Here is a 22,555-nt window from a genome sequence, read left to right on the forward strand (position 1 = left end):
ACCAAGTGATTGTTCTAGATAATTGTAGGCAAGACTATAAACATAATCTGATGTGCGATATCTGCCGGCTACTTGTAGAATGTTCTAGATGGTTGTAGGCAAGACTGTGAGCATAAGCCGATAAATATGTGCGATATTGCCAGATAAAGATGTGCGATATCTACTTATCGATTAATCTAGATGGTTGTAGGCCAGACTAACCAGAATGTTCTAAATCGTCATATCTCGGTATATAAACTCCTGTTGTTTAAGAAAATTTCATATGTTGAAGGAAAAAATTGGATTTAAAAATTTTTAAAATGTATATATTTGTATACATCTTTTTTTACTATTGTTATTTCACGCCATTAAAGCAAGCAAACAAAAACCTGGCAAAATTTAGCAAAAATCAACTAATTTTCATGGGCTAAAATACAGTAAAGTTCACATTAGCGCACCTTTTTTAGTGTTAAAATTATTATTATGATTTATTGAAAGGGAAATCTAAAGTTTATGTTTTCTATCAAGTGCACACTGAGGTTTCAAATGTCCGTCTAAAGGTTCGAAATTTAAATATATTGCTGCATCGAGACTACCAATGTCTTCCATACGGTGGATCCGTTTTGAGTAGGCACGGAATTCTTCCTTGGTAAAATCCACATCTCGATATACAGTTGCGAGTCTAGGACAGCCAGCATGAAAGTCATCGCCTGTAATTGATATTTACGCATATACTATAAGAATATACATTTATATATATACATAAATCTTTCTCACCTGGCAGAACGGATACTATCCCATCTGTGCAATTGTATATAATTGGGTGATATATAGTAACTCCCTTAGCACTTCTTTCATTTGCAAAATTCCTCAGATAATTATGCGATTTGTATGGTACAAAACGAGATATTTCATAAAATTGTGGTGGTAAAAAGAAGATTTCAGAGCTTTTAACCATTTGTAAAATATTTTTTGGAGTGAGCCACTAAAAATAGAATGGATTATTGTCATTTCATAGAAAAAAACATATTTATGGCGTTTTCTTTTCTTGTAAAAAAATGCGCACTTTTTTGTATTTTGCCCGGACTTTTTAGGTTCTTTTCTAAAAAAAAAAAAAAACAGACAAAGGGGCGAAAAGGCCAGGCATAGAGGCACATCCAGAGAAGGAATATGATCACCTCAAACATGTTTTAAGAGCAAAATGATATTTTTGGGAGGTGACCATATAACATGGTTTTCGCAACCATGTTATTTTCTCGGAAATCATGTATCTGATTTCGGCAAGCAGGTTATATTTGACGAGAAAATAACATTTTAGTGACAAACATGTTACATGGTCACCATACAAAAATAACATTTTGCTCTTGAAACATGTTTGAGGTGATCATATTCCTTCTCTGCGTGCAAATGACGACAAACGAGAGTGCTGCGATTGCCCTGTTTGGTCCTTTGCTCTGTACATACAAAACGAAGCCAAATCACTTTTTTCAGAAAAGAAAACACCATTAGACATGGTTACAGTAATGCTTATTTAGTAAATGTCATGACTGTAAAGTAAATTTATTTTGTTTCAGCAAAAAAACGCTAATTCCTACTATAATTTTTATAAATCATATAATTTTAAGAGATGAAATTTTACGCTATTAATGCCTTAAAAACTACCCATCCAAGTTGTGGCAATTTTTGGTCAGTACAAATACAAATGTACTAAAAACAGTACACAAATAATTGTTGTTTTTCACATTACACCCAAGGAAAAAATACTTTTCTCTGGAACAAAATTTCAGACAAACTAAATTCGCTTTTATTTTAATGTTTCTTAACCCTTGACAGTCATCCTTCGTCAAAATGACGACGCGTAATTTCATTTTCGATTTAAAATGCATTTTAGGCTATTGGGAAATGATAAATTAAAGTTATACTAATTCAACCATTTTATGAATTTTTGTTTTATACCAATTAAAAACAAATCGTATAAGAAAATAAACTCAATATTAGTTATTAGTGCTTACGATATAAATTATAACGTCTTGAAATAAGCTGTCGTCAAAATGACGAAGGATGACGTTAGTGTACCAAAAATAAGGATGACTTTCCAGGGTTAAGGATCAAAACATAAACCCGAATTTATAATAACCCTTGCAGCTCACAAGCTAAAAATTAATAGTTAATTCAATTTTAGAAAAATTGCAAAAATTTTTACTTGGATCTAAAGATTTTAAGGATTTTGGATTCCGAGCCAAAGATGCGGGTTCTTTAAAATAAGAAAATTTTTTGCGACCTATCTGGCTTTAAATCTAGGATCTAAAAAATTAAAATTAGGATACAGATGTTATTTATCGGATTTTCATTCTATTTTTCCGATATATTAATAAAGCTGTTCACGTACAAACAAATGTCAGTTTAAAAATCCAAATTATGACGGATACTTCGAAGTAAAAAATATGTTCTCAATTCCAAAAAACTTTAAACCAAATATACTAAAACCTCAAAATAAGTAATAGCCTATATTTGAAGCGTTTTTGTGGCTATTGGCAGGAGATCGCCGAAAAAGACAAAGAGAAAACAGCTTTTGGCGTTATTGGCGGTGTTTGGCAATTCAATGAAATGCCATTCGGGCTCTGCAATGCTCCGGCGTCCTTCGAGCGATTGATGGAGTGGGTACTAAAGGAGTTGCATTGTAAGTCCTGCTTGATATACCTCGACGATATCATAGTTATGGGCAAAACATTTGACGAGCACCTTAAGAACTTCAAGGATGTTATCCAGCAACTGCCAGCCGCTGGTCTACAACGTAACTCAAAGAAGTGTTCCCTTTTCCAACGGGAAGTTAAGTATTTGGGTCATTATGTGACAGCAGAGGGCATATCCATCGATGAAAACAAAATAAAGGCTGTGAGAGATTGACCACGTCCACGAAATCTCCATGAATTGCGCAGCTTCCTTGGTTTATGCACCTACTACAGGCGATTCGTACCAAATTTCGCCAGCATCGCCGCTAGCCTCCATAAATTAACCCAAAAAGCCCAGAAGTTCCAGTGGAGTGAAGAACAGGAAGAGTCATTTCATCATCTAAAATAACTTTTATGTTCAGCTCCTGTCCTGGCATATCCTATTCCGGGTGAAAAATTTGTTTTGGATACAGATGCTAGCGGGTACGGAATTGGAGGTGTGTTGTCCCAACAGATAGATGGTAAAGAAAAGGTAATTGGATACTTCAGCCGAACGTTGTCCAAGCCCGAAAAGAATTATTGCGTAACGAGAAGAGAGCTGCTGGCTGTTGTAGAAAGCGTCAAGCATTACCACATGGACAGAATTTCTTGCTCATAACTGATCATTCAGCTCTACGATGGTTGCTCCAATTCAAGAATCCGGAAGCTCAACTAGCACGTTGGATAGAAAGACTCCAAAGCTATGATCTCAGTATCGAGCATAGAAAGGGTGGCAAACACGGCAACGCGGGCGCCTTGTCACGTCGACCTTGTAATGTCGAGTGCAAACACTGCTCGAAAGCTGAACATAAGGAAGAAATCGTGGATATCCGCCTACTGCACGTTGAATCTGGAGTGGACTGGCCAGCAGAACAGCGTAAAGATCCTATTTGGAGCAAAATTATTTCGGCGAAGGAAGAAGATAAGAAGTCCAGCAAGAAAGAAATCGCAGCCGAAAGACCACTAATGAAATCATACTGGGCTCAGCGGGATTGTCTAATTTTGGTCAACGGACAACTCCAACGTAAATGGGAAAGCGAAAATGGTAAGAAAAGCCGACACTTGATCATCGTACCAAAGTAAAGGATGTTTTGACGGAGTTTCACAATGGTCCTAGTGGAGGTCACTTGGGAATAACCAAAACTGCCGAGAAAGTGAAGCAACGATTCTACCGGGTTGGATGCCAGAAATCAATTGCGGAATGGGTAGCCAATTGCGAGAAGTGCAATTGGTCCAACACGAAAAAGTCGAGGTCAGTTCAGTTCTGACTTTCGCTTATATAAGTTGTTACGCTATGACCTCCAACTAAGTTTTACGCAAAATGTTTTAAGACACTATGTTATCTAGTGGTGCTGCAATTAAATGCCAGATTTGTTCATCAAAGTTTCATAAACTATGTGCTGATATTGGCGGTGAAGCCGAATTTAAACTTTTGAAAATTTATAAAAATATAGTGTTTAATTGTAATGATTGCATCTATGCGTCAAAAGATCTTATTTCGCTCATAACTAATTTGGCTATTGATGTTAGAGATCTTAAATCTCAGTTATATGCAAACACAAGTTGAGAATCTTTCTTCCCTACAATGTATACCAACAGTGAATACTCTATCTGCTGAGAGTCTCTCGGAAATCGTTACTCATGAGTCGAATGCCAATGCTAATGATATTCAGGCTAAAGCTTTGAGTATACCAACAAGTAATCTGACGTCATCTACAATGGTAAATCCCTCGGGTTCTGTTTCTTAACAGACGCAAACAAAAACTGCTAAGAGAGTAGATGCACAACAGATAGTTATCTATGGTGTTAATAACAGCAATGAATTGGATGTAGTTACGAGTAAGAGATTGTTTTATCTATCATCATTTAAGCCTACAGTATCCGATGAACAAATTATTAAATATGTTAGTAAGCATACAGGGATTGGAGAGGAACATTTAAATTGTTTTGCGTTGATAAAGAAAGATACAAATTTAAATAGTTTGCAGAGGGATTCATTCAAGCTCGGGATTTCTAGCTGTTTCTTCAATGAGGTACTTAAGAATTCGTACCTCAAAAAATTTTTCCCAAGTCATCGCCTGAATCAAATAAATCCATGAATATTACTGGAGTAAAATTTAAGAAGCTTGATGTCTACTACCAAAATATTGGTGGGATGAGGAGTAAAATTTCGAATGTTTATATTGAGTCGCTTAGTTCTGATTTTGATGTTATTGTTTTAGTTGAAACTTGGTTAAATGATGATTTTAAGTCTGAGGAGATATTTAATGCTAATACTTTTACTGTGTATCGTAAGGATAGGGATTTCTCAAGATTAAATTGCATAAGAGGTGGCGGTGTATTGGTGGCGGTAAAGAAAAATATTAAATCGTCACAAGTTGCGTTATCGTGCCCAAATTCAGTATTAGATCAATTATGCGATAGTATTTTCGGTGTTTATGGTAACATTCATCTTGTTGTTTCTTATATACCTCCCAGTAGTGGTTTGGAGTTATACGGTACACAGAAAAAAAAGTGTCTTGTAAATTTAAGGACCATTGTAACTTTCACATAGTTCAACAAATTTATTGTAATATAGTTCATTTTTCGTAACCACAACGAAAATTAACTTAGCTAAAGGAAAACTTATAAAAATTCAGTAAATGTTTTTTAGTTCACTAACTAAGAAATGGGAAGGATTTTTCCTTAAATAAATTTCCAACACAGTAGTTAATGCATCGTTGATTCTATTATAAAAATACATGGACAATATAAAAATCTTACTACGAAATGTGGACAATTTACTAAGAAAAAAATTTGTATGGAAAAAAATTTTTGTAGTAAAAATTAACTTAACGACATTACCGATTCGTATGATGGCTTCCTACAGATTATTTCCCTTTTTATTATAAGTTGGAGTGTTTTTCCTCACAATGAACATTTTAGATAAAGTAGAATAAAAAGTAGTTAATATAATCCTTGACGGGTGTATATAATTTTTTATAGATTCCTCATAGATTTGGTATATATTTTACCTTAACTTATAGATAGAATTCCAACTAATCAATAAACGTGCTACTGGAAAATGTGAGTGCATCATGTGAGGGAGTTTTTAGAGACATTTTGTGTATATCTCGTATGATTGTTTGTGTTTGTTATTGCGTCATTTATGCTGTTGTTGGTTGTTTTGATTCTAGAGACAATGGAATGTTCCTTGTGTGTTGTTTGTATCTTTTGTGGTGAGAGTTGTTTTCTTGCAATAGCGAGATCAGAAAGGGATCGTGTGTGTGTGGAGTTGTTTTTCTTTACGGTATGTATCGTTTATGACTATTTGTGTCTTTGAGTTTTATTGCTGCATTCAGTTCTGTTGATGCATTTATGAAGTGCACACGTGGATTTAATTTTGCAAAATTGTACGTGCGGTATTGGTGTTTATTAATGAAAATATATTTTAGAAACTGAGAAGTGAATGATGTGATGTTAGAGTAATCAAAAACGCTTTTTATTGATAAAAAAAAAAAAACAAATAACAGATTAAGGAACTGTATATTTCTGTTAATAGTTTAAAATTAGTGCGGATTTTTAATTGATTTACATAAAAAATGTACAACATGAGTGGTAAAGGATGATTTATATTTATTCTACATCTGGATCACAGGTTGGAGATGTAACAATTGTTTTTGAATCTATATTTTTTATGTTACAGCAATTCCTACAGGTGAGTACTAAGTTCGAGTTTAGCCGCTAAAATTAAAAAAAAATCACTAAGAAAAGTATAAAACTATACGTCTTCGATACAAATTTACATAAAACTTGATGGAGAATAGCCCAAACCAAGTTTTTTATAAAGATTATTTTTTTATAATGGATTATTAAAGAAAACTTATCATGAAAATTTCCATTTTAGCCGCTAAACTCGAAATTAATATCCACCTTAAATATTAAATGCTATACTGAAAAGTGGAAATTATGTCTAATTTTATAATATTTTTTATTTCAAATATATTCTGAGAATAATTTCAATAACGCCCCATTAGTCCATGGATGTGATTCTAATAATGTACCTACTGGATGGATTTTTCAATGTGGTAAGTTTTTCTATAAACGGTATTTTGTCCGTTTTTAATAAAACCAAAATTTCAATTTATTAAAAATAATTATTTTTATTTGCAGGTAGACAGGCCTTGTAATGCTAATTTTTTGGAGTATTCTTACTGTTTAATGCTAACTAAGCTGACATCTTTATTGGCTCTAGAAAATACTCTTGAAAGCCGTAGGTTAAAAATATGAACAATAGAATTCGATAATAATTTTCTTATATTTTGTATAACTTTGCAATTTCAGATGCTTATAAGACAAATCCGCCCAACAAAAGTTAGCCAAAATCGATTAAATTGGACAACAATTCAATGAATATAGCAACTTATGCCGCATATATCTTTCATATGGATAGAAAACATGGAAATTTAAATTAATTAGTTAGTCCTAATAACATTGAATATTACTCTTTTGAATAAGCAATTACTAACTACCGACAAGTAACTGCATCCAACGTACGAATAAAAATATTTCCTTTATTGTATATCATAAGCCATAGTTTTGTGTAATATAATAATAATTTTTTGAAATAAAATACTGGTGGTTATAGAAAATTGACTTGTTTTGTACGAAAAATTTCTTAGTTGTATACAGGCTTGTTGTACCTTTGATTCCTCAATTTCTCTACTTTTTTGAAAATTATACCGACAAACAGTTTATTTCAAACCAATTTCTTAATACAAGTTTCCCAAAAAATTGTTCATTTTTCCGGATAGCAGGAATATTTTGAATTAGTTTAATTATATTCTTCCCACAGCATAGTAATAATGAACTAAAATACGATGCAATACATGAACTAATTTATAAGAAAATCATGAACTTATCTAGATGAAAAAAGTCTTTGGCGCCAAATCATGGTCATTCTTACTATGGGTTAGTTCATTTTTCTTAAAAAATAGTAAACTTTTTTTTCGGTGTATGCATCTCCAAAATATTTTGGATTTGACTAAGTATGATTACAAACTTATAGTGTGTGGAGATTTCAATTGAAGTAAAATTGGATGGTCTGTGGATCTCAATGTGGGGTTTGTTACACCATATAATGTTTTTTCTACATGTGAGATGAATACAATTGATGGGATTTTAAGTATTGATTTGGTTCAAATTAAAAGATTTTTTAATAGGCTTGATAAAATTTTAGATTTGATCTTCATTGATAAAGATCTTAAGTTTAATATTGCTGAAAGCTCAATCCAATTACTAAGCTAGATATGCACCACTCTGCAATTGAATTGCAAATTGAATTTTATTATTTATTAAATGGTTTGAATTCACCCTCTGGGCTTAATTTTAAAAATGCCGATTTTGTTAAGATTCAACACCTTTTGGAGGACATAAATTAGACAGACATTTTTGGTAAAAGCAATGAGAATGTGTGCTTCGATAAATTTATAAATGTAATGAATGATATATGTTATGATAGTGTACCTTGTCACAAGCCTACCCAATAAACACAAACGTTTGAAAAATGCTAAATTTCAACAATTTTTCAAACATTTTTTCAAAGGATTAGGGTAATAGTTGAGAAAATCGCGTTCTCAACAAAAAACAGACATTACCCTCAACAGTGAAATTCAACACATTAGCAATAATATCTCAAGTGTTATCCTCAAATTGAAATGTATCGCTACTCAATAATTTGTCAATTTGAATGATGTGATGTTAGAGTAATCAAAAACGCTTTTTATTGATAAAAAAAAAAAACAAATAACAGATTAAGGAACTGTATATTTCTGTTAATAGTTTAAAATTAGTGCGGATTTTTAATTGATTTACATAAAAAATGTACAACATGAGTGGTAAAGGATGATTTATATTTATTCTACATCTGGATCACAGGTTGGAGATGTAACAATTGTTTTTGAATCTATATTTTTTATGTTACAGCAATTCCTACAGGTGAGTACTAAGTTCGAGTTTAGCCGCTAAAATTAAAAAAAAATCACTAAGAAAAGTATAAAACTATACGTCTTCGATACAAATTTACATAAAACTTGGTGGAGAATAGCCCAAACCAAGTTTTTTATAAAGATTATTTTTTTATAATGGATTATTAAAGAAAACTTATCATGAAAATTTCCATTTTAGCCGCTAAACTCGAAATTAATATCCACCTTAAATATTAAATGCTATACTGAAAAGTGGAAATTATGTCTAATTTTATAATATTTTTTATTTCAAATATATTCTGAGAATAATTTCAATAACGCCCCATTAGTCCATGGATGTGATTCTAATAATGTACCTACTGGATGGATTTTTCAATGTGGTAAGTTTTTCTATAAACGGTATTTTGTCCGTTTTTAATAAAACCAAAATTTCAATTTATTAAAAATAATTATTTTTATTTGCAGGTAGACAGGCCTTGTAATGCTAATTTTTTGGAGTATTCTTACTGTTTAATGCTAACTAAGCTGACATCTTTATTGGCTCTAGAAAATACTCTTGAAAGCCGTAGGTTAAAAATATGAACAATAGAATTCGATAATAATTTTCTTATATTTTGTATAACTTTGCAATTTCAGATGCTTATAAGACAAATCCGCCCAACAAAAGTTAGCCAAAATCGATTAAATTGGACAACAATTCAATGAATATAGCAACTTATGCCGCATATATCTTTCATATGGATAGAAAACATGGAAATTTAAATTAATTAGTTAGTCCTAATAACATTGAATATTACTCTTTTGAATAAGCAATTACTAACTACCGACAAGTAACTGCATCCAACGTACGAATAAAAATATTTCCTTTATTGTATATCATAAGCCATAGTTTTGTGTAATATAATAATAATTTTTTGAAATAAAATACTGGTGGTTATAGAAAATTGACTTGTTTTGTACGAAAAATTTCTTAGTTGTATACAGGCTTGTTGTACCTTTGATTCCTCAATTTCTCTACTTTTTTGAAAATTATACCGACAAACAGTTTATTTCAAACCAATTTCTTAATACAAGTTTCCCAAAAAATTGTTCATTTTTCCGGATAGCAGGAATATTTTGAATTAGTTTAATTATATTCTTCCCACAGCATAGTAATAATGAACTAAAATACGATGCAATACATGAACTAATTTATAAGAAAATCATGAACTTATCTAGATGAAAAAAATCTTTGGCGCCAAATCATGGTCATTCTTACTATGGGTTAGTTCATTTTTCTTAAAAAATAGTAAACTTTTTTTTCGGTGTATGCATCTCCAAAATATTTTGGATTTGACTAAGTATGATTACAAACTTATAGTGTGTGGAGATTTCAATTGAAGTAAAATTGGATGGTCTGTGGATCTCAATGTGGGGTTTGTTACACCATATAATGTTTTTTCTACATGTGAGATGAATACAATTGATGGGATTTTAAGTATTGATTTGGTTCAAATTAAAAGATTTTTTAATAGGCTTGATAAAATTTTAGATTTGATCTTCATTGATAAAGATCTTAAGTTTAATATTGCTGAAAGCTCAATCCAATTACTAAGCTAGATATGCACCACTCTGCAATTGAATTGCAAATTGAATTTTATTATTTATTAAATGGTTTGAATTCACCCTCTGGGCTTAATTTTAAAAATGCCGATTTTGTTAAGATTCAACACCTTTTGGAGGACATAAATTAGACAGACATTTTTGGTAAAAGCAATGAGAATGTGTGCTTCGATAAATTTATAAATGTAATGAATGATATATGTTATGATAGTGTACCTTGTCACAAGCCTACCCAATAAACACAAACGTTTGAAAAATGCTAAATTTCAACAATTTTTCAAACATTTTTTCAAAGGATTAGGGTAATAGTTGAGAAAATCGCGTTCTCAACAAAAAACAGACATTACCCTCAACAGTGAAATTCAACACATTAGCAATAATATCTCAAGTGTTATCCTCAAATTGAAATGTATCGCTACTCAATAATTTGTCAATTTGCTATTTAACCCGCAACGAAAGAAAGGATTGTGTCCTAAACTGCAAACACAGTGGGAAGGCCCATACAAAGTCATCAAGAAGATCAATGATGTTGTATACCGGATTCAGAAGGACGACAGCCCTAGATCAAAGATGAAAGTTGTACATCTGGAACGATTGGCTCCTTACGGAACAGGTTCTGTGCCTGTTCGGGACGAACAGGCTTAAGCGGGAGGCAGTATTACGAATTTGATAACTATAGATTTAAGTTTATTTAAATTAGTTTCCGTTAATTTAAAATTTCAAATTGTAACGATAAAATTTCACTTGTTGGAATCAACTATTCATTTTCTGGTACTTTCCTAAATTTCTTTTATGTTCTTTTGTTTGCTTATTTTCATATCGAAATGTTAGTTCTTACTCTCTCATAGTATAACAACCCCTTTGCTTTGTTATTCTCATTTCATTTCATCTCATTGTCTAATGTCATTGTTATTGTTGTTGTAGTAATGCGAGCATATATCTACACACAAAAAAAAAATTTTTGATTTCAATCACGAAAATCGCGGATTCAATCATTTTTTTAATTGAAATGTCTTCAATCACGAAAATGATAGTATCAATCACCCATTTTGATTGAAAACCAACAAGATTTTTAATTAAAAATTTAATTGACTTTTGTCACGGAATCAATTAATTGTGTGATTGAATCAATTAAAAACGTGATTGATTTTTAACATAAAATTCAATCACAGTTTTAATTGAATCAATTAAAATTTTAATTAATTTCGCGACAAAAATCAATCAACTATTTGATTCATTCAATTAAGTAATTAATTGAAATTGGCTATAAATTTCGATCAAAAAATTTATATATTGCGACCCCAAAATCGTATTTAGTTTTTTTCTTTTGAAATAAAAGAAAATATTTGTTTCTTATAAAACATATTTAATATTTTATTATTTTTTGAATTATGCAATAGACAAATAAATTTGGTTCTTGTCATTTGTGTTTTGTTCTAACATAACTTACAAATACAACTACTATCAATAACAACTATAGGGTGAAAAAAATAAATTATATAAATCATAAGAAAATATTTGTTTCTTATAAAACATATTTAATATTTTATTATTTTTTGAATTATGCAATAGACAAATAAATTTGGTTCTTGTCATTTGTGTTTTGTTCTAACATAACTTACAAATACAACTACTATCAATAACAACTATAGGGTGAAAAAAATAAATTATATAAAACATTATCTTCCTTATAATAATAACCATGTTAGCATGTTCCTTCTAATATGTAGATGCGCCTAGATTTCCAATAAATCAGCAGCCTGTAAGCTAAATTAGTTTTTCTGAAGGTAAACAGAATAATTTGAATTTAATTTTGTTCAATTAAAAGTTAATTTTGTTAAACATTACCTGCATAGAATATCAAGTTCAATTCTTAGTTCCAGGTTGCAGATTTATAATCTTCTTTTGCAGTTGTAGTCTTTTAGCATAAAAAGGTGTATTAAGAAGCTCGGTAATTTAATTTTAGTAACAATTCCTTTCCAAAATTTCCACACATTAAAATCGTCTATTAAAATTTGAACCAATCAAAGACAAAAATAATGGGAAAGCAATGTAATATTTGGTATTATATTGATGATACTTTGCAAATTCTGGAAATAGAAAAAAATATAAATGGAAAATACATATTTTTATTATTATCGGATATTTTTCATATTTGTAAATCCAAAAGAAAGAACTTTTTTACCATTACATAATTCAGCTCATTAGTTTATATACCAGATATACTGCTCTCTACTTGGGTTCAAACTGAAAAAGGGAGGTAAAACAAAAATGCAATTTAATGCCAACGCTAATTCGCAACTTCAAGGTGAATCTTCCAACAAACCCATACCGCTCTTGGTTTTAAGAAAACTAGGAGTGAAAAAGTTTATAATTTTAAAATCAATACGGTACCCACTTTTTTATTGCAAACACATTATTATATATTTGATAAAATGATGGAGTTGATGGGATTGATTGGTCAATTTCACGAAATAAAATTGGTCACTAAAAGAAATGAATAAAAAATATATTATTTTAGTCCGTTTAATGTAAACAGGCTTCAATGGAAAACGGTATTCACATTTCACAATTTCTTACCTTCAATAAACGTAGATTGTTTTCCATTTTTACAAAACACCAACACAGGTAATTTCAAATGCGTTCTGTCATATATTTTTTTCAAACCTTTACCACGTGTCCGTTTGTTGTTGCACACTTTATTTATTTCAACCCTTTGCTATGATTTGTTGTTGCGTTCAAAATATTTATGCACACATTTTGAATGCAGCCGACAGAATGTCGCCAATCATGTTTTTCAATTTACGCGAAAAACAAAAACCCAACCGTTCGTCACGAGTTACTTCCACAGACTGATCTCTCCATCATACATTGTTGAATAAATACCCATTCTCTTGTTCTCTTTTCGCTCTTTCCATTGCTCAAAATTATTCAGTTTCAATCACAAAGGTGATTGGATCAATCACATGTGTAATTGGAAACGGAAAAAATTTCAATCACGTTTGTAATTGAAAATTATTTCCGAATTGATTAACAAATTGATTGAATCAATTAATATTTTTATTGGAAACGTAACAAATATCAATCATTTTTTTAATTGGTTTTTATTCGGATTTGATTAAATAATTAATTGAATCAATTAACATATTAATTGAATCCGTTTCCAAATTCAATTAAGTGTTTAATTGAAAAAATTTTGGTGATAATTTTTTGTGTGTATGTGAGTGTATATGTGCTTGGCAGCCACTAGATGAATAACTTAACGGTCGTAGATTCTTCAAGGGTTGTCAAAGAATGTTCTGGCGTTGTAAAGTGAATTAGTGTAGTCATAGTAAATATATTGTAGATTAACATTATTGAAACGAACAGTATTTTAATTGACGGGTAATTAAAAACGCTTTAATATAAAAACGTAACAATATATATATGGTTAATTACAATGGAACGTGTTGCTTTGCACATAACTGAGAAATACTTGTACCACGTAACATAGACAATATGGTTAAATTTCAAGGGCCGATGTTGATTTTGAATAAAACACAAAATATTTAGGAAATTATTGTAATTTTATTTTATTATGATATATTGGTATTACTCAATTATGTATGAAACAAAATATCGGTCAAATGGGCGCCGCGACCTCGGTGGCAGACCTTCATCCGATGGTCCAAATTTTCGATGACGCTGAGGCATAATGGAGGTTCTATGCCGTTAAAGTGCCGAATTATCTCATCCTTTAGCTCTTGAATTGTTGCTGGCTTATCGACGTACACCTTTTCTTTCAAATAACCCCAAAGAAAAAAGTCTAACGGTGTCAAATCACATGATCTTGAGAGCCATTGTTTCGTTACACACAAAAAAAAAATTTTTGATTTCAATCACGAAAATCGCGGATTCAATCATTTTTTTAATTGAAATGTCTTCAATCACGAAAATGATAGTATCAATCACCCATTTTGATTGAAAACCAACATGATTTTTAATTACAAATTTAATTGACTTTTGTCACGGAATCAATTAATTGTGTGATTGAATCAATTAAAAACGTGATTGATTTTTAACATAAAATTCAATCACAGTTTTAATTGAATCAATTAAAATTTTAATTAATTTCGCGACAAAAATCAATCAACTATTTGATTCATTCAATTAAATAATTAATTGAAATTGGCTATAAATTTCGATCAAAAAATTTATATATTGCGAACCCAAAATCGTATTTAGTTTTTTTTTTCTTTTGAGATAAAAGAAAATATGTGTTTCTTATAAAACATATTTAATATTTTATTATTTTTTAGTTATGCAATAGACAAATAAATTTGGTTCTTGTCATTTGTGTTTTGTTCTAACATAACTTACAAATACAACTACTATCAATAACAACTATAGGGTGAAAAATAAATTATATAAATCATTATCTTCCTTATAATAATAACCATGTTCCTTCTAATATGTAGATGCGCCTAGATTTCCAATATTTCAGCAGCCTGTAAGCTAAATTAGTTTTTCTGAAAGTAAACAGAATAATTCGAATTTAATTTTGTTCAATTAAAAGTTAATTTTGTTAAACATTACCTGCATAGAATATCAAGTTCAATTCTTAGTTCCAGGTTGCAGAATTATAATCTTCTTTTGCAGTTGTAGTCTTTTAGAATGAAAAGGTGTTAAGGAGCTCGGTAATTTAATTTTAGTAACAATTCCTTTCCAAAATTTCCACACATTAAAATCGTCTATTAAAATTTGAACCAATCAAAGACAAAAATAATGGGAAAGCAATGTAATATTTGGTATTATATTGATGATACTTTGCAAATTCTGGAAATAGAAAAAAATATAAATGGAAAATACATATTTTTATTATTATCGGATATTTTTCATATTTTTAAATCCAAAAGAAAGAACTTTTTTACCATTACATAATTCAGCTCATTAGTTTATATACCAGATATACTGCTCTCTACTTGGGTTCAAACTGAAAAAGACAGGTAAAACAAAAATGCAATTTAATGCCAACGCTACTTCGCAACTTCAAGGTGAATCTTCCAACAAACCCATACCGCTCTTGGTTTTAAGAAAACTAGGATTGAAAAAAAAATTATAATTTTAAAAGATCAATACGGTACCCACTTTTTTTATTGCAAACATATTATTATATATTTGATAAAATGATGGAGTTGATGGGATTGATTGGTCAATTTCACGAAATAAAATTGGTCACTAAAAGAAATGAATAAAAAATATATTATTTTAGTCCGTTTAATGTAAACAGGCTTCAATGGAAAACGGTATTCACACCCAGAAAAAAGTGACCCCTTCTTTAAGTTAAAATGAACTCCTGGTGAAGAAAATTGAACTTCGTATAGCGCCAAAGACATTTTTATTTGTTTGAACGTTGTGATTTTCGTAGAAATTAGGTAGAATGCATTCCATATATTAGTTAAAATTTTCCTATATTTATGTACCACTATACTACAGAATGAAAAAATTAACTGGATTGAATTCATATATGGAATGATTTTATTGAACTTTTTTCACTCATTTGGACAAATCTTACATATTTGTGGTAAACCTTTTACTTCAAAATTAAAACTGCTTACCTTCGTTTTTAAATACAGTTTTATTTTTTTATATGGACATTTTTTCTTCAATAAAAGACATGCTTTATTAATATGTTAAATATATTTATTAAGAATTAACAGCATCGACTGGCCTTGAAATATTAGTTTATTATTCCACTATTTCCAATGTCCATGTAAAGTTACCAACTGTAAAACGTAATGATTTTCTTCTTCTTGTTCCTTTCACTTTTAATAAGATGCTGCGTAACGAGTTTGTCCTCCTTTTACAATTTCAATACCTACAAATATAACAAATCATAAACCATGTATTTTTCACAAAAGGTTAGCGTCACTGTATGAATGTTACCTGATAATTGAAGATTCCAAAACGAAGACGAATGGAGGGGTTGTTATTCTACATTGATAGACTTATTGTTTGTTATTTATGTTCAATAATTTTTCTCACTAATTTAAAATAACAAAATTTTATTTGTTATTTATTATATTATTTTACTCTATTATTTTTTAACAATCTCTCCGTATACCATAACAACGCGATTCCAACTAAAAAACAACCCACGCGCAAACATATCGGTTGCATCGATGACAGGTATCGATTACAGGTAGGTAAAAGAAATATAGGAAAATTTCCTATATTCTTACAAGTGTGTTTCCTTAAGTTTTGAAAGTATTGAATACTTCTTAGTACGAATGAACTAAAATATTTTTCTATGTCAAGTGTTATTCGTGTGTATGATAAGCTTTCTATAATAAAGGATGTCAGTGTTATCGTTTTATAAGAAATTTTACTAAATTTGAGGAAAGTTGGTTTTAGTTCGGGTTTTGTTTATTTTTACGAATGCTTTGTTATCAGTGAATAAAATTTTCTTCTTCAGTAGTAAATTCTTATACCCAGCGAAGAAAACAGTATTAGTAAAATTCCATGCCTTATTCTAGTTAATGAACTATTCCTAACTGCTTTCAATTTAGGATTTTTTTACTGAAACAAGTAAATTTTATTATTTCACACACAAATTTAACTTAATGGAAATAAAATGGCTAAACTAAATTGATGAACATTTTTTCCTTTAGTTTCGAAGGCACTTTTTTCTGGGTGCACATTTCACAATTTTTTACCTTCAATAAACGTAGATTGTTTTACATTTTTACAATACCACAAAACACAAACACAGGTAATTTCAAATGCGTTCTGTCATATATTTTTTCAAACCTTTACCACGTGTCCGTTTGTTGTTGCACACTTTATTTATTTCAACCCTTTGCTATGATTTTTTGTTGCGTTCAAAATATTTATGCACACATTTTGAATGCAGCAGACAGAATGTCGCCAATCATGTTTTTCAATTTACGCGAAAAACAAAAACCCAACCGTTCGTTACGAGTTACTTCCACAGACTGATCTCTCCATCATACATTGTTGAATAAATACCCATTCTCTTGTTCTCTTTTCGGTCTTTCCATTGCTCAAAATTATTCAGTTTCAATCACAAAGGTGATTGGATCAATCACATGTGTAATTGGAAACGGAAAAAATTTCAATCACGTTTGTAATTGAAAATTATTTCCGAATTGATTAACAAATTGATTGAATCAATTAATATTTTAATTGGAAACGTAACAAATATCAATCATTTTTTTAATTGGTTTTTATTCGGATTTGATTAAATAATTAATTGAATCAATTAACATATTAATTGAATCCGTTTCCAAATTCAATTAAGTGTTTAATTGAAAAACTTTTGGTGATAATTTTTTGTGTGTAGCTGTGTGGCAAGTGGCATCGTCCTGCTGAAACCACATATCGTTCACATCCATATCTTCCAATTCGGGCCATAAAAAGTTCGTTATCATCTCATGATAGCGAACACCATTCACAGTAACTGCCTGGCCGGCCTCATTTTGCAAAAAATACGGCCCGATGATACCGCCAACCCATAAACCGCGCCAAACAGTCACTCTTTGTGGGTGCATTGGTTTTTCGACAATCACTCTTGGATTCTCATTCGCCCAAATGCGTCAATTCTGTTTATTGACGAATCCACTGAGGTGAAAATGTGCCTCATCACTGAAGATGATTTTCTTCGAAAATTGATCATCCACTGTTGCCATTTCTTGGAACCATTCTGCCCTTTCACGACGTTTGGAATGGTCAAGAGGCTTTAGTTCTTGAGCCAATTGCACCTTGTAAGCGTGAAAATGCAAGTCTTTATGCATAATGTTCATCAACGACGAGCGTGAGAGGTGCAATTGTTGGGCACGACGACGAGTTGAGGTGGACGGCTCTTCAGCCACACTATCGCGAACAGCAGCAATATTTTCTGCAGTACGAGCTGTACGAGCATGCACTGGTGTTCTAACATCTTCTACAGACCCGGTTTGCTCGAATTTTTCCACGATTTTTGCGATTGTACGCACATTTGGACGATCAGATTGACCAAAAAAATCAGTAAGTGCACGATATGCATTTTGAAAACACCATTAGTTTCACAATCATTGTAGTAACCCCTTCTGTTTTGTTGACTATTGTTATTGTTGTAGTAATATGAGCGACAGAAGCGACCAAGTGATTGTTCTAGATAATTGTAGGCAAGACTATAAACATAATCTGATGTGCGATATCTGCCGGCTACTTGTAGAATGTTCTAGATGGTTGTAGGCAAGACTGTGAGCATAAGCCGATAAATATGTGCGATATTGTCAGATAAAGATGTGCGATATCTACTTATCGATTAATCTAGATGGTTGTAGGCCAGACTAACCAGAATGTTCTAAATCGTCATATCTCGGTATATAAACTCCTGTTGTTTAAGAAATTTTCATATGTTGATGGAAAAAATTGGATTTAAAAATTTTTAAAATGTATATATTTGTATACATCTTTTTTTACTATTGTTATTTCACGCCATTAAAGCAAGCAAACAAAAACCTGGCAAAATTTAGCAAAAATCAACTAATTTTCATGGGCTAAAATACAGTAAAGTTCACATTAGCGCACCTTTTTTAGTGTTAAAATTATTATTATGATTTATTGAAAGGGAAATCTAAAGTTTATGTTTTCTATCAAGTGCACACTGAGGTTTCAAATGTCCGTCTAAAGGTTCGAAATTTAAATATATTGCTGCATCGAGACTACCAATGTCTTCCATACGGTGGATCCGTTTTGAGTAGGCACGGAATTCTTCCTTGGTAAAATCCACATCTCGATATACAGTTGCGAGTCTAGGACAGCCAGCATGAAAGTCATCGCCTGTAATTGATATTTACGCATATACTATAAGAATATACATTTATATATATACATAAATCTTTCTCACCTGGCAGAACGGATACTATCCCATCTGTGCAATTGTATATAATTGGGTGATATATAGTAACTCCCTTAGCACTTCTTTCATTTGCAAAATTCCTCAGATAATTATGCGATTTGTATGGTACAAAACGAGATATTTCATAAAATTGTGGTGGTAAAAAGAAGATTTCAGAGCTTTTAACCATTTGTAAAATATTTTTTGGAGTGAGCCACTAAAAATAGAATGGATTATTGTCATTTCATAGAAAAAACATATTTATGGCGTTTTCTTTTCTTGTAAAAAAATGCGCACTTTTTTGTATTTTGCCCGGACTTTTTAGGTTCTTTTCTAAAAAAAAAAAAAACAGACAAAGGGGCGAAAAGGCCAGGCATAGAGGCACATCCAGAGAAGGAATATGATCACCTCAAACATGTTTTAGGAGCAAAATGATATTTTTGGGAGGTGACCATATAACATGGTTTTCGCAACCATGTTATTTTCTCGGAAATCATGTATCTGATTTCGGCAAGCAGGTTATATTTGACGAGAAAATAACATTTTAGTGACAAACATGTTACATGGTCACCATACAAAAATAACATTTTGCTCTTGAAACATGTTTGAGGTGATCATATTCCTTCTCTGCGTGCAAATGACGACAAACGAGAGTGCTGCGATTGCCCTGTTTGGTCCTTTGCTCTGTACATACAAAACGAAGCCAAATCACTTTTTTCAGAAAAGAAAACACCATTAGACATGGTTACAGTAATGCTTATTTAGTAAATGTCATGACTGTAAAGTAAATTTATTTTGTTTCAGCAAAAAAACGCTAATTCCTACTATAATTTTTATAAATCATATAATTTTAAGAGATGAAATTTTACGCTATTAATGCCTTAAAAACTACCCATCCAAGTTGTGGCAATTTTTGGTCAGTACAAATACAAATGTACTAAAAACAGTACACAAATAATTGTTGTTTTTCACATTACACCCAAGGAAAAAATACTTTTCTCTGGAACAAAATTTCAGACAAACTAAATTCGCTTTTATTTTAATGTTTCTTAACCCTTGACAGTCATCCTTCGTCAAAATGACGACGCGTAATTTCATTTTCGATTTAAAATGCATTTTAGGCTATTGGGAAATGATAAATTAAAGTTATACTAATTCAACCATTTTATGAATTTTTGTTTTATACCAATTAAAAACAAATCGTATAAGAAAATAAACTCAATATTAGTTATTAGTGCTTACGATATAAATTATAACGTCTTGAAATAAGCTGTCGTCAAAATGACGAAGGATGACGTTAGTGTACCAAAAATAAGGATGACTTTCCAGGGTTAAGGATCAAAACATAAACCCGAATTTATAATAACCCTTGCAGCTCACAAGCTAAAAATTAATAGTTAATTCAATTTTAGAAAAATTGCAAAAATTTTTACTTGGATCTAAAGATTTTAAGGATTTTGGATTCCGAGCCAAAGATGCGGGTTCTTTAAAATAAGAAAATTTTTTGCGACCTATCTGGCTTTAAATCTAGGATCTAAAAAATTAAAATTAGGATACAGATGTTATTTATCGGATTTTCATTCTATTTTTCCGATATATTAATAAAGCTGTTCACGTACAAACAAATGTCAGTTTAAAAATCCAAATTATGACGGATACTTCGAAGTAAAAAATATGTTCTCAATTCCAAAAAACTTTAAACCAAATATACTAAAACCTCAAAATAAGTAATAGCCTATATTTGAAGCGTTTTTGTGGCTATTGGCAGGAGATCGCCGAAAAAGACAAAGAGAAAACAGCTTTTGGCGTTATTGGCGGTGTTTGGCAATTCAATGAAATGCCATTCGGGCTCTGCAATGCTCCGGCGTCCTTCGAGCGATTGATGGAGTGGGTACTAAAGGAGTTGCATTGTAAGTCCTGCTTGATATACCTCGACGATATCATAGTTATGGGCAAAACATTTGACGAGCACCTTAAGAACTTCATGGATGTTATCCAGCAACTGCCAGCCGCTGGTCTACAACGTAACTCAAAGAAGTGTTCCCTTTTCCAACGGGAAGTTAAGTATTTGGGTCATTATGTGACAGCAGAGGGCATATCCATCGATGAAAACAAAATAAAGGCTGTGAGAGATTGACCACGTCCACGAAATCTCCATGAATTGCGCAGCTTCCTTGGTTTATGCACCTACTACAGGCGATTCGTACCAAATTTCGCCAGCATCGCCGCTAGCCTCCATAAATTAACCCAAAAAGCCCAGAAGTTCCAGTGGAGTGAAGAACAGGAAGAGTCATTTCATCATCTAAAATAACTTTTATGTTCAGCTCCTGTCCTGGCATATCCTATTCCGGGTGAAAAATTTGTTTTGGATACAGATGCTAGCGGGTACGGAATTGGAGGTGTGTTGTCCCAACAGATAGATGGTAAAGAAAAGGTAATTGGATACTTCAGCCGAACGTTGTCCAAGCCCGAAAAGAATTATTGCGTAACGAGAAGAGAGCTGCTGGCTGTCGTAGAAAGCGTCAAGCATTACCACATGGACAGAATTTCTTGCTCATAACTGATCATTCAGCTCTACGATGGTTGCTCCAATTCAAGAATCCGGAAGCTCAACTAGCACGTTGGATAGAAAGACTCCAAAGCTATGATCTCAGTATCGAGCATAGAAAGGGTGGCAAACACGGCAACGCGGGCGCCTTGTCACGTCGACCTTGTAATGTCGAGTGCAAACACTGCTCGAAAGCTGAACATAAGGAAGAAATCGTGGATATCCGCCTACTGCACGTTGAATCTGGAGTGGACTGGCCAGCAGAACAGCGTAAAGATCCTATTTGGAGCAAAATTATTTCGGCGAAGGAAGAAGATAAGAAGTCCAGCAAGAAAGAAATCGCAGCCGCAAGACCACTAATGAAATCATACTGGGCTCAGCGGGATTGTCTAATTTTGGTCAACGGACAACTCCAACGTAAATGGGAAAGCGAAAATGGTAAGAAAAGCCGACACTTGATCATCGTACCAAAGTAAAGGATGTTTTGACGGAGTTTCACAATGGTCCTAGTGGAGGTCACTTGGGAATAACCAAAACTGCCGAGAAAGTGAAGCAACGATTCTACCGGGTTGGATGCCAGAAATCAATTGCGGAATGGGTAGCCAATTGCGAGAAGTGCAATTGGTCCAACACGAAAAAGTCGAGGTCAGTTCAGTTCTGACTTTCGCTTATATAAGTTGTTACGCTATGACCTCCAACTAAGTTTTACGCAAAATGTTTTAAGACACTATGTTATCTAGTGGTGCTGCAATTAAATGCCAGATTTGTTCATCAAAGTTTCATAAACTATGTGCTGATATTGGCGGTGAAGCCGAATTTAAACTTTTGAAAATTTATAAAAATATAGTGTTTAATTGTAATGATT

General features: G+C 31.8%; 2 protein-coding genes across 8 annotated transcripts in view; both read right to left on the reverse strand.

The window, feature by feature from the left end:
* Nucleotides 1-438: 438 nt before the first annotated feature.
* LOC142227656 (acyl-coenzyme A diphosphatase NUDT19-like) lies at nt 439-959 on the reverse strand. Its single transcript, XM_075298115.1, has 2 exons — nt 757-959; nt 439-689 (listed from the first exon to the last, which is right to left on the reverse strand). Exons 1-2 carry the CDS (start codon nt 935-937, stop codon nt 484-486), a joined length of 387 nt encoding a protein of 128 aa, XP_075154230.1. The 5' UTR covers nt 938-959; the 3' UTR covers nt 439-483.
* A 17,874-nt stretch (nt 960-18,833) lies between these two features.
* The window catches only part of LOC142225441 (acyl-coenzyme A diphosphatase NUDT19-like), a 147,702-nt gene continuing 143,980 nt past the window's right edge, over nt 18,834-22,555 (reverse strand). For all 7 annotated transcript variants that reach the window (XM_075295192.1, XM_075295194.1, XM_075295193.1 and 4 more), the window contains 2 exons: nt 19,152-19,359; nt 18,834-19,084 (listed from right to left, as the gene is read on the reverse strand). In XM_075295192.1, coding sequence (XP_075151307.1) covers nt 18,879-19,084; nt 19,152-19,359 — 414 coding nt within the window. In that variant the 3' untranslated portion in view covers nt 18,834-18,878. The remainder of the gene's footprint in view (nt 19,085-19,151; nt 19,360-22,555) is intronic.

The sequence above is a fragment of the Haematobia irritans genome, chromosome 2 (genome assembly GCF_050003625.1).
Source record: "Haematobia irritans isolate KBUSLIRL chromosome 2, ASM5000362v1, whole genome shotgun sequence".
NCBI classification, from domain to species: Eukaryota; Metazoa; Arthropoda; class Insecta; order Diptera; family Muscidae; genus Haematobia; species Haematobia irritans.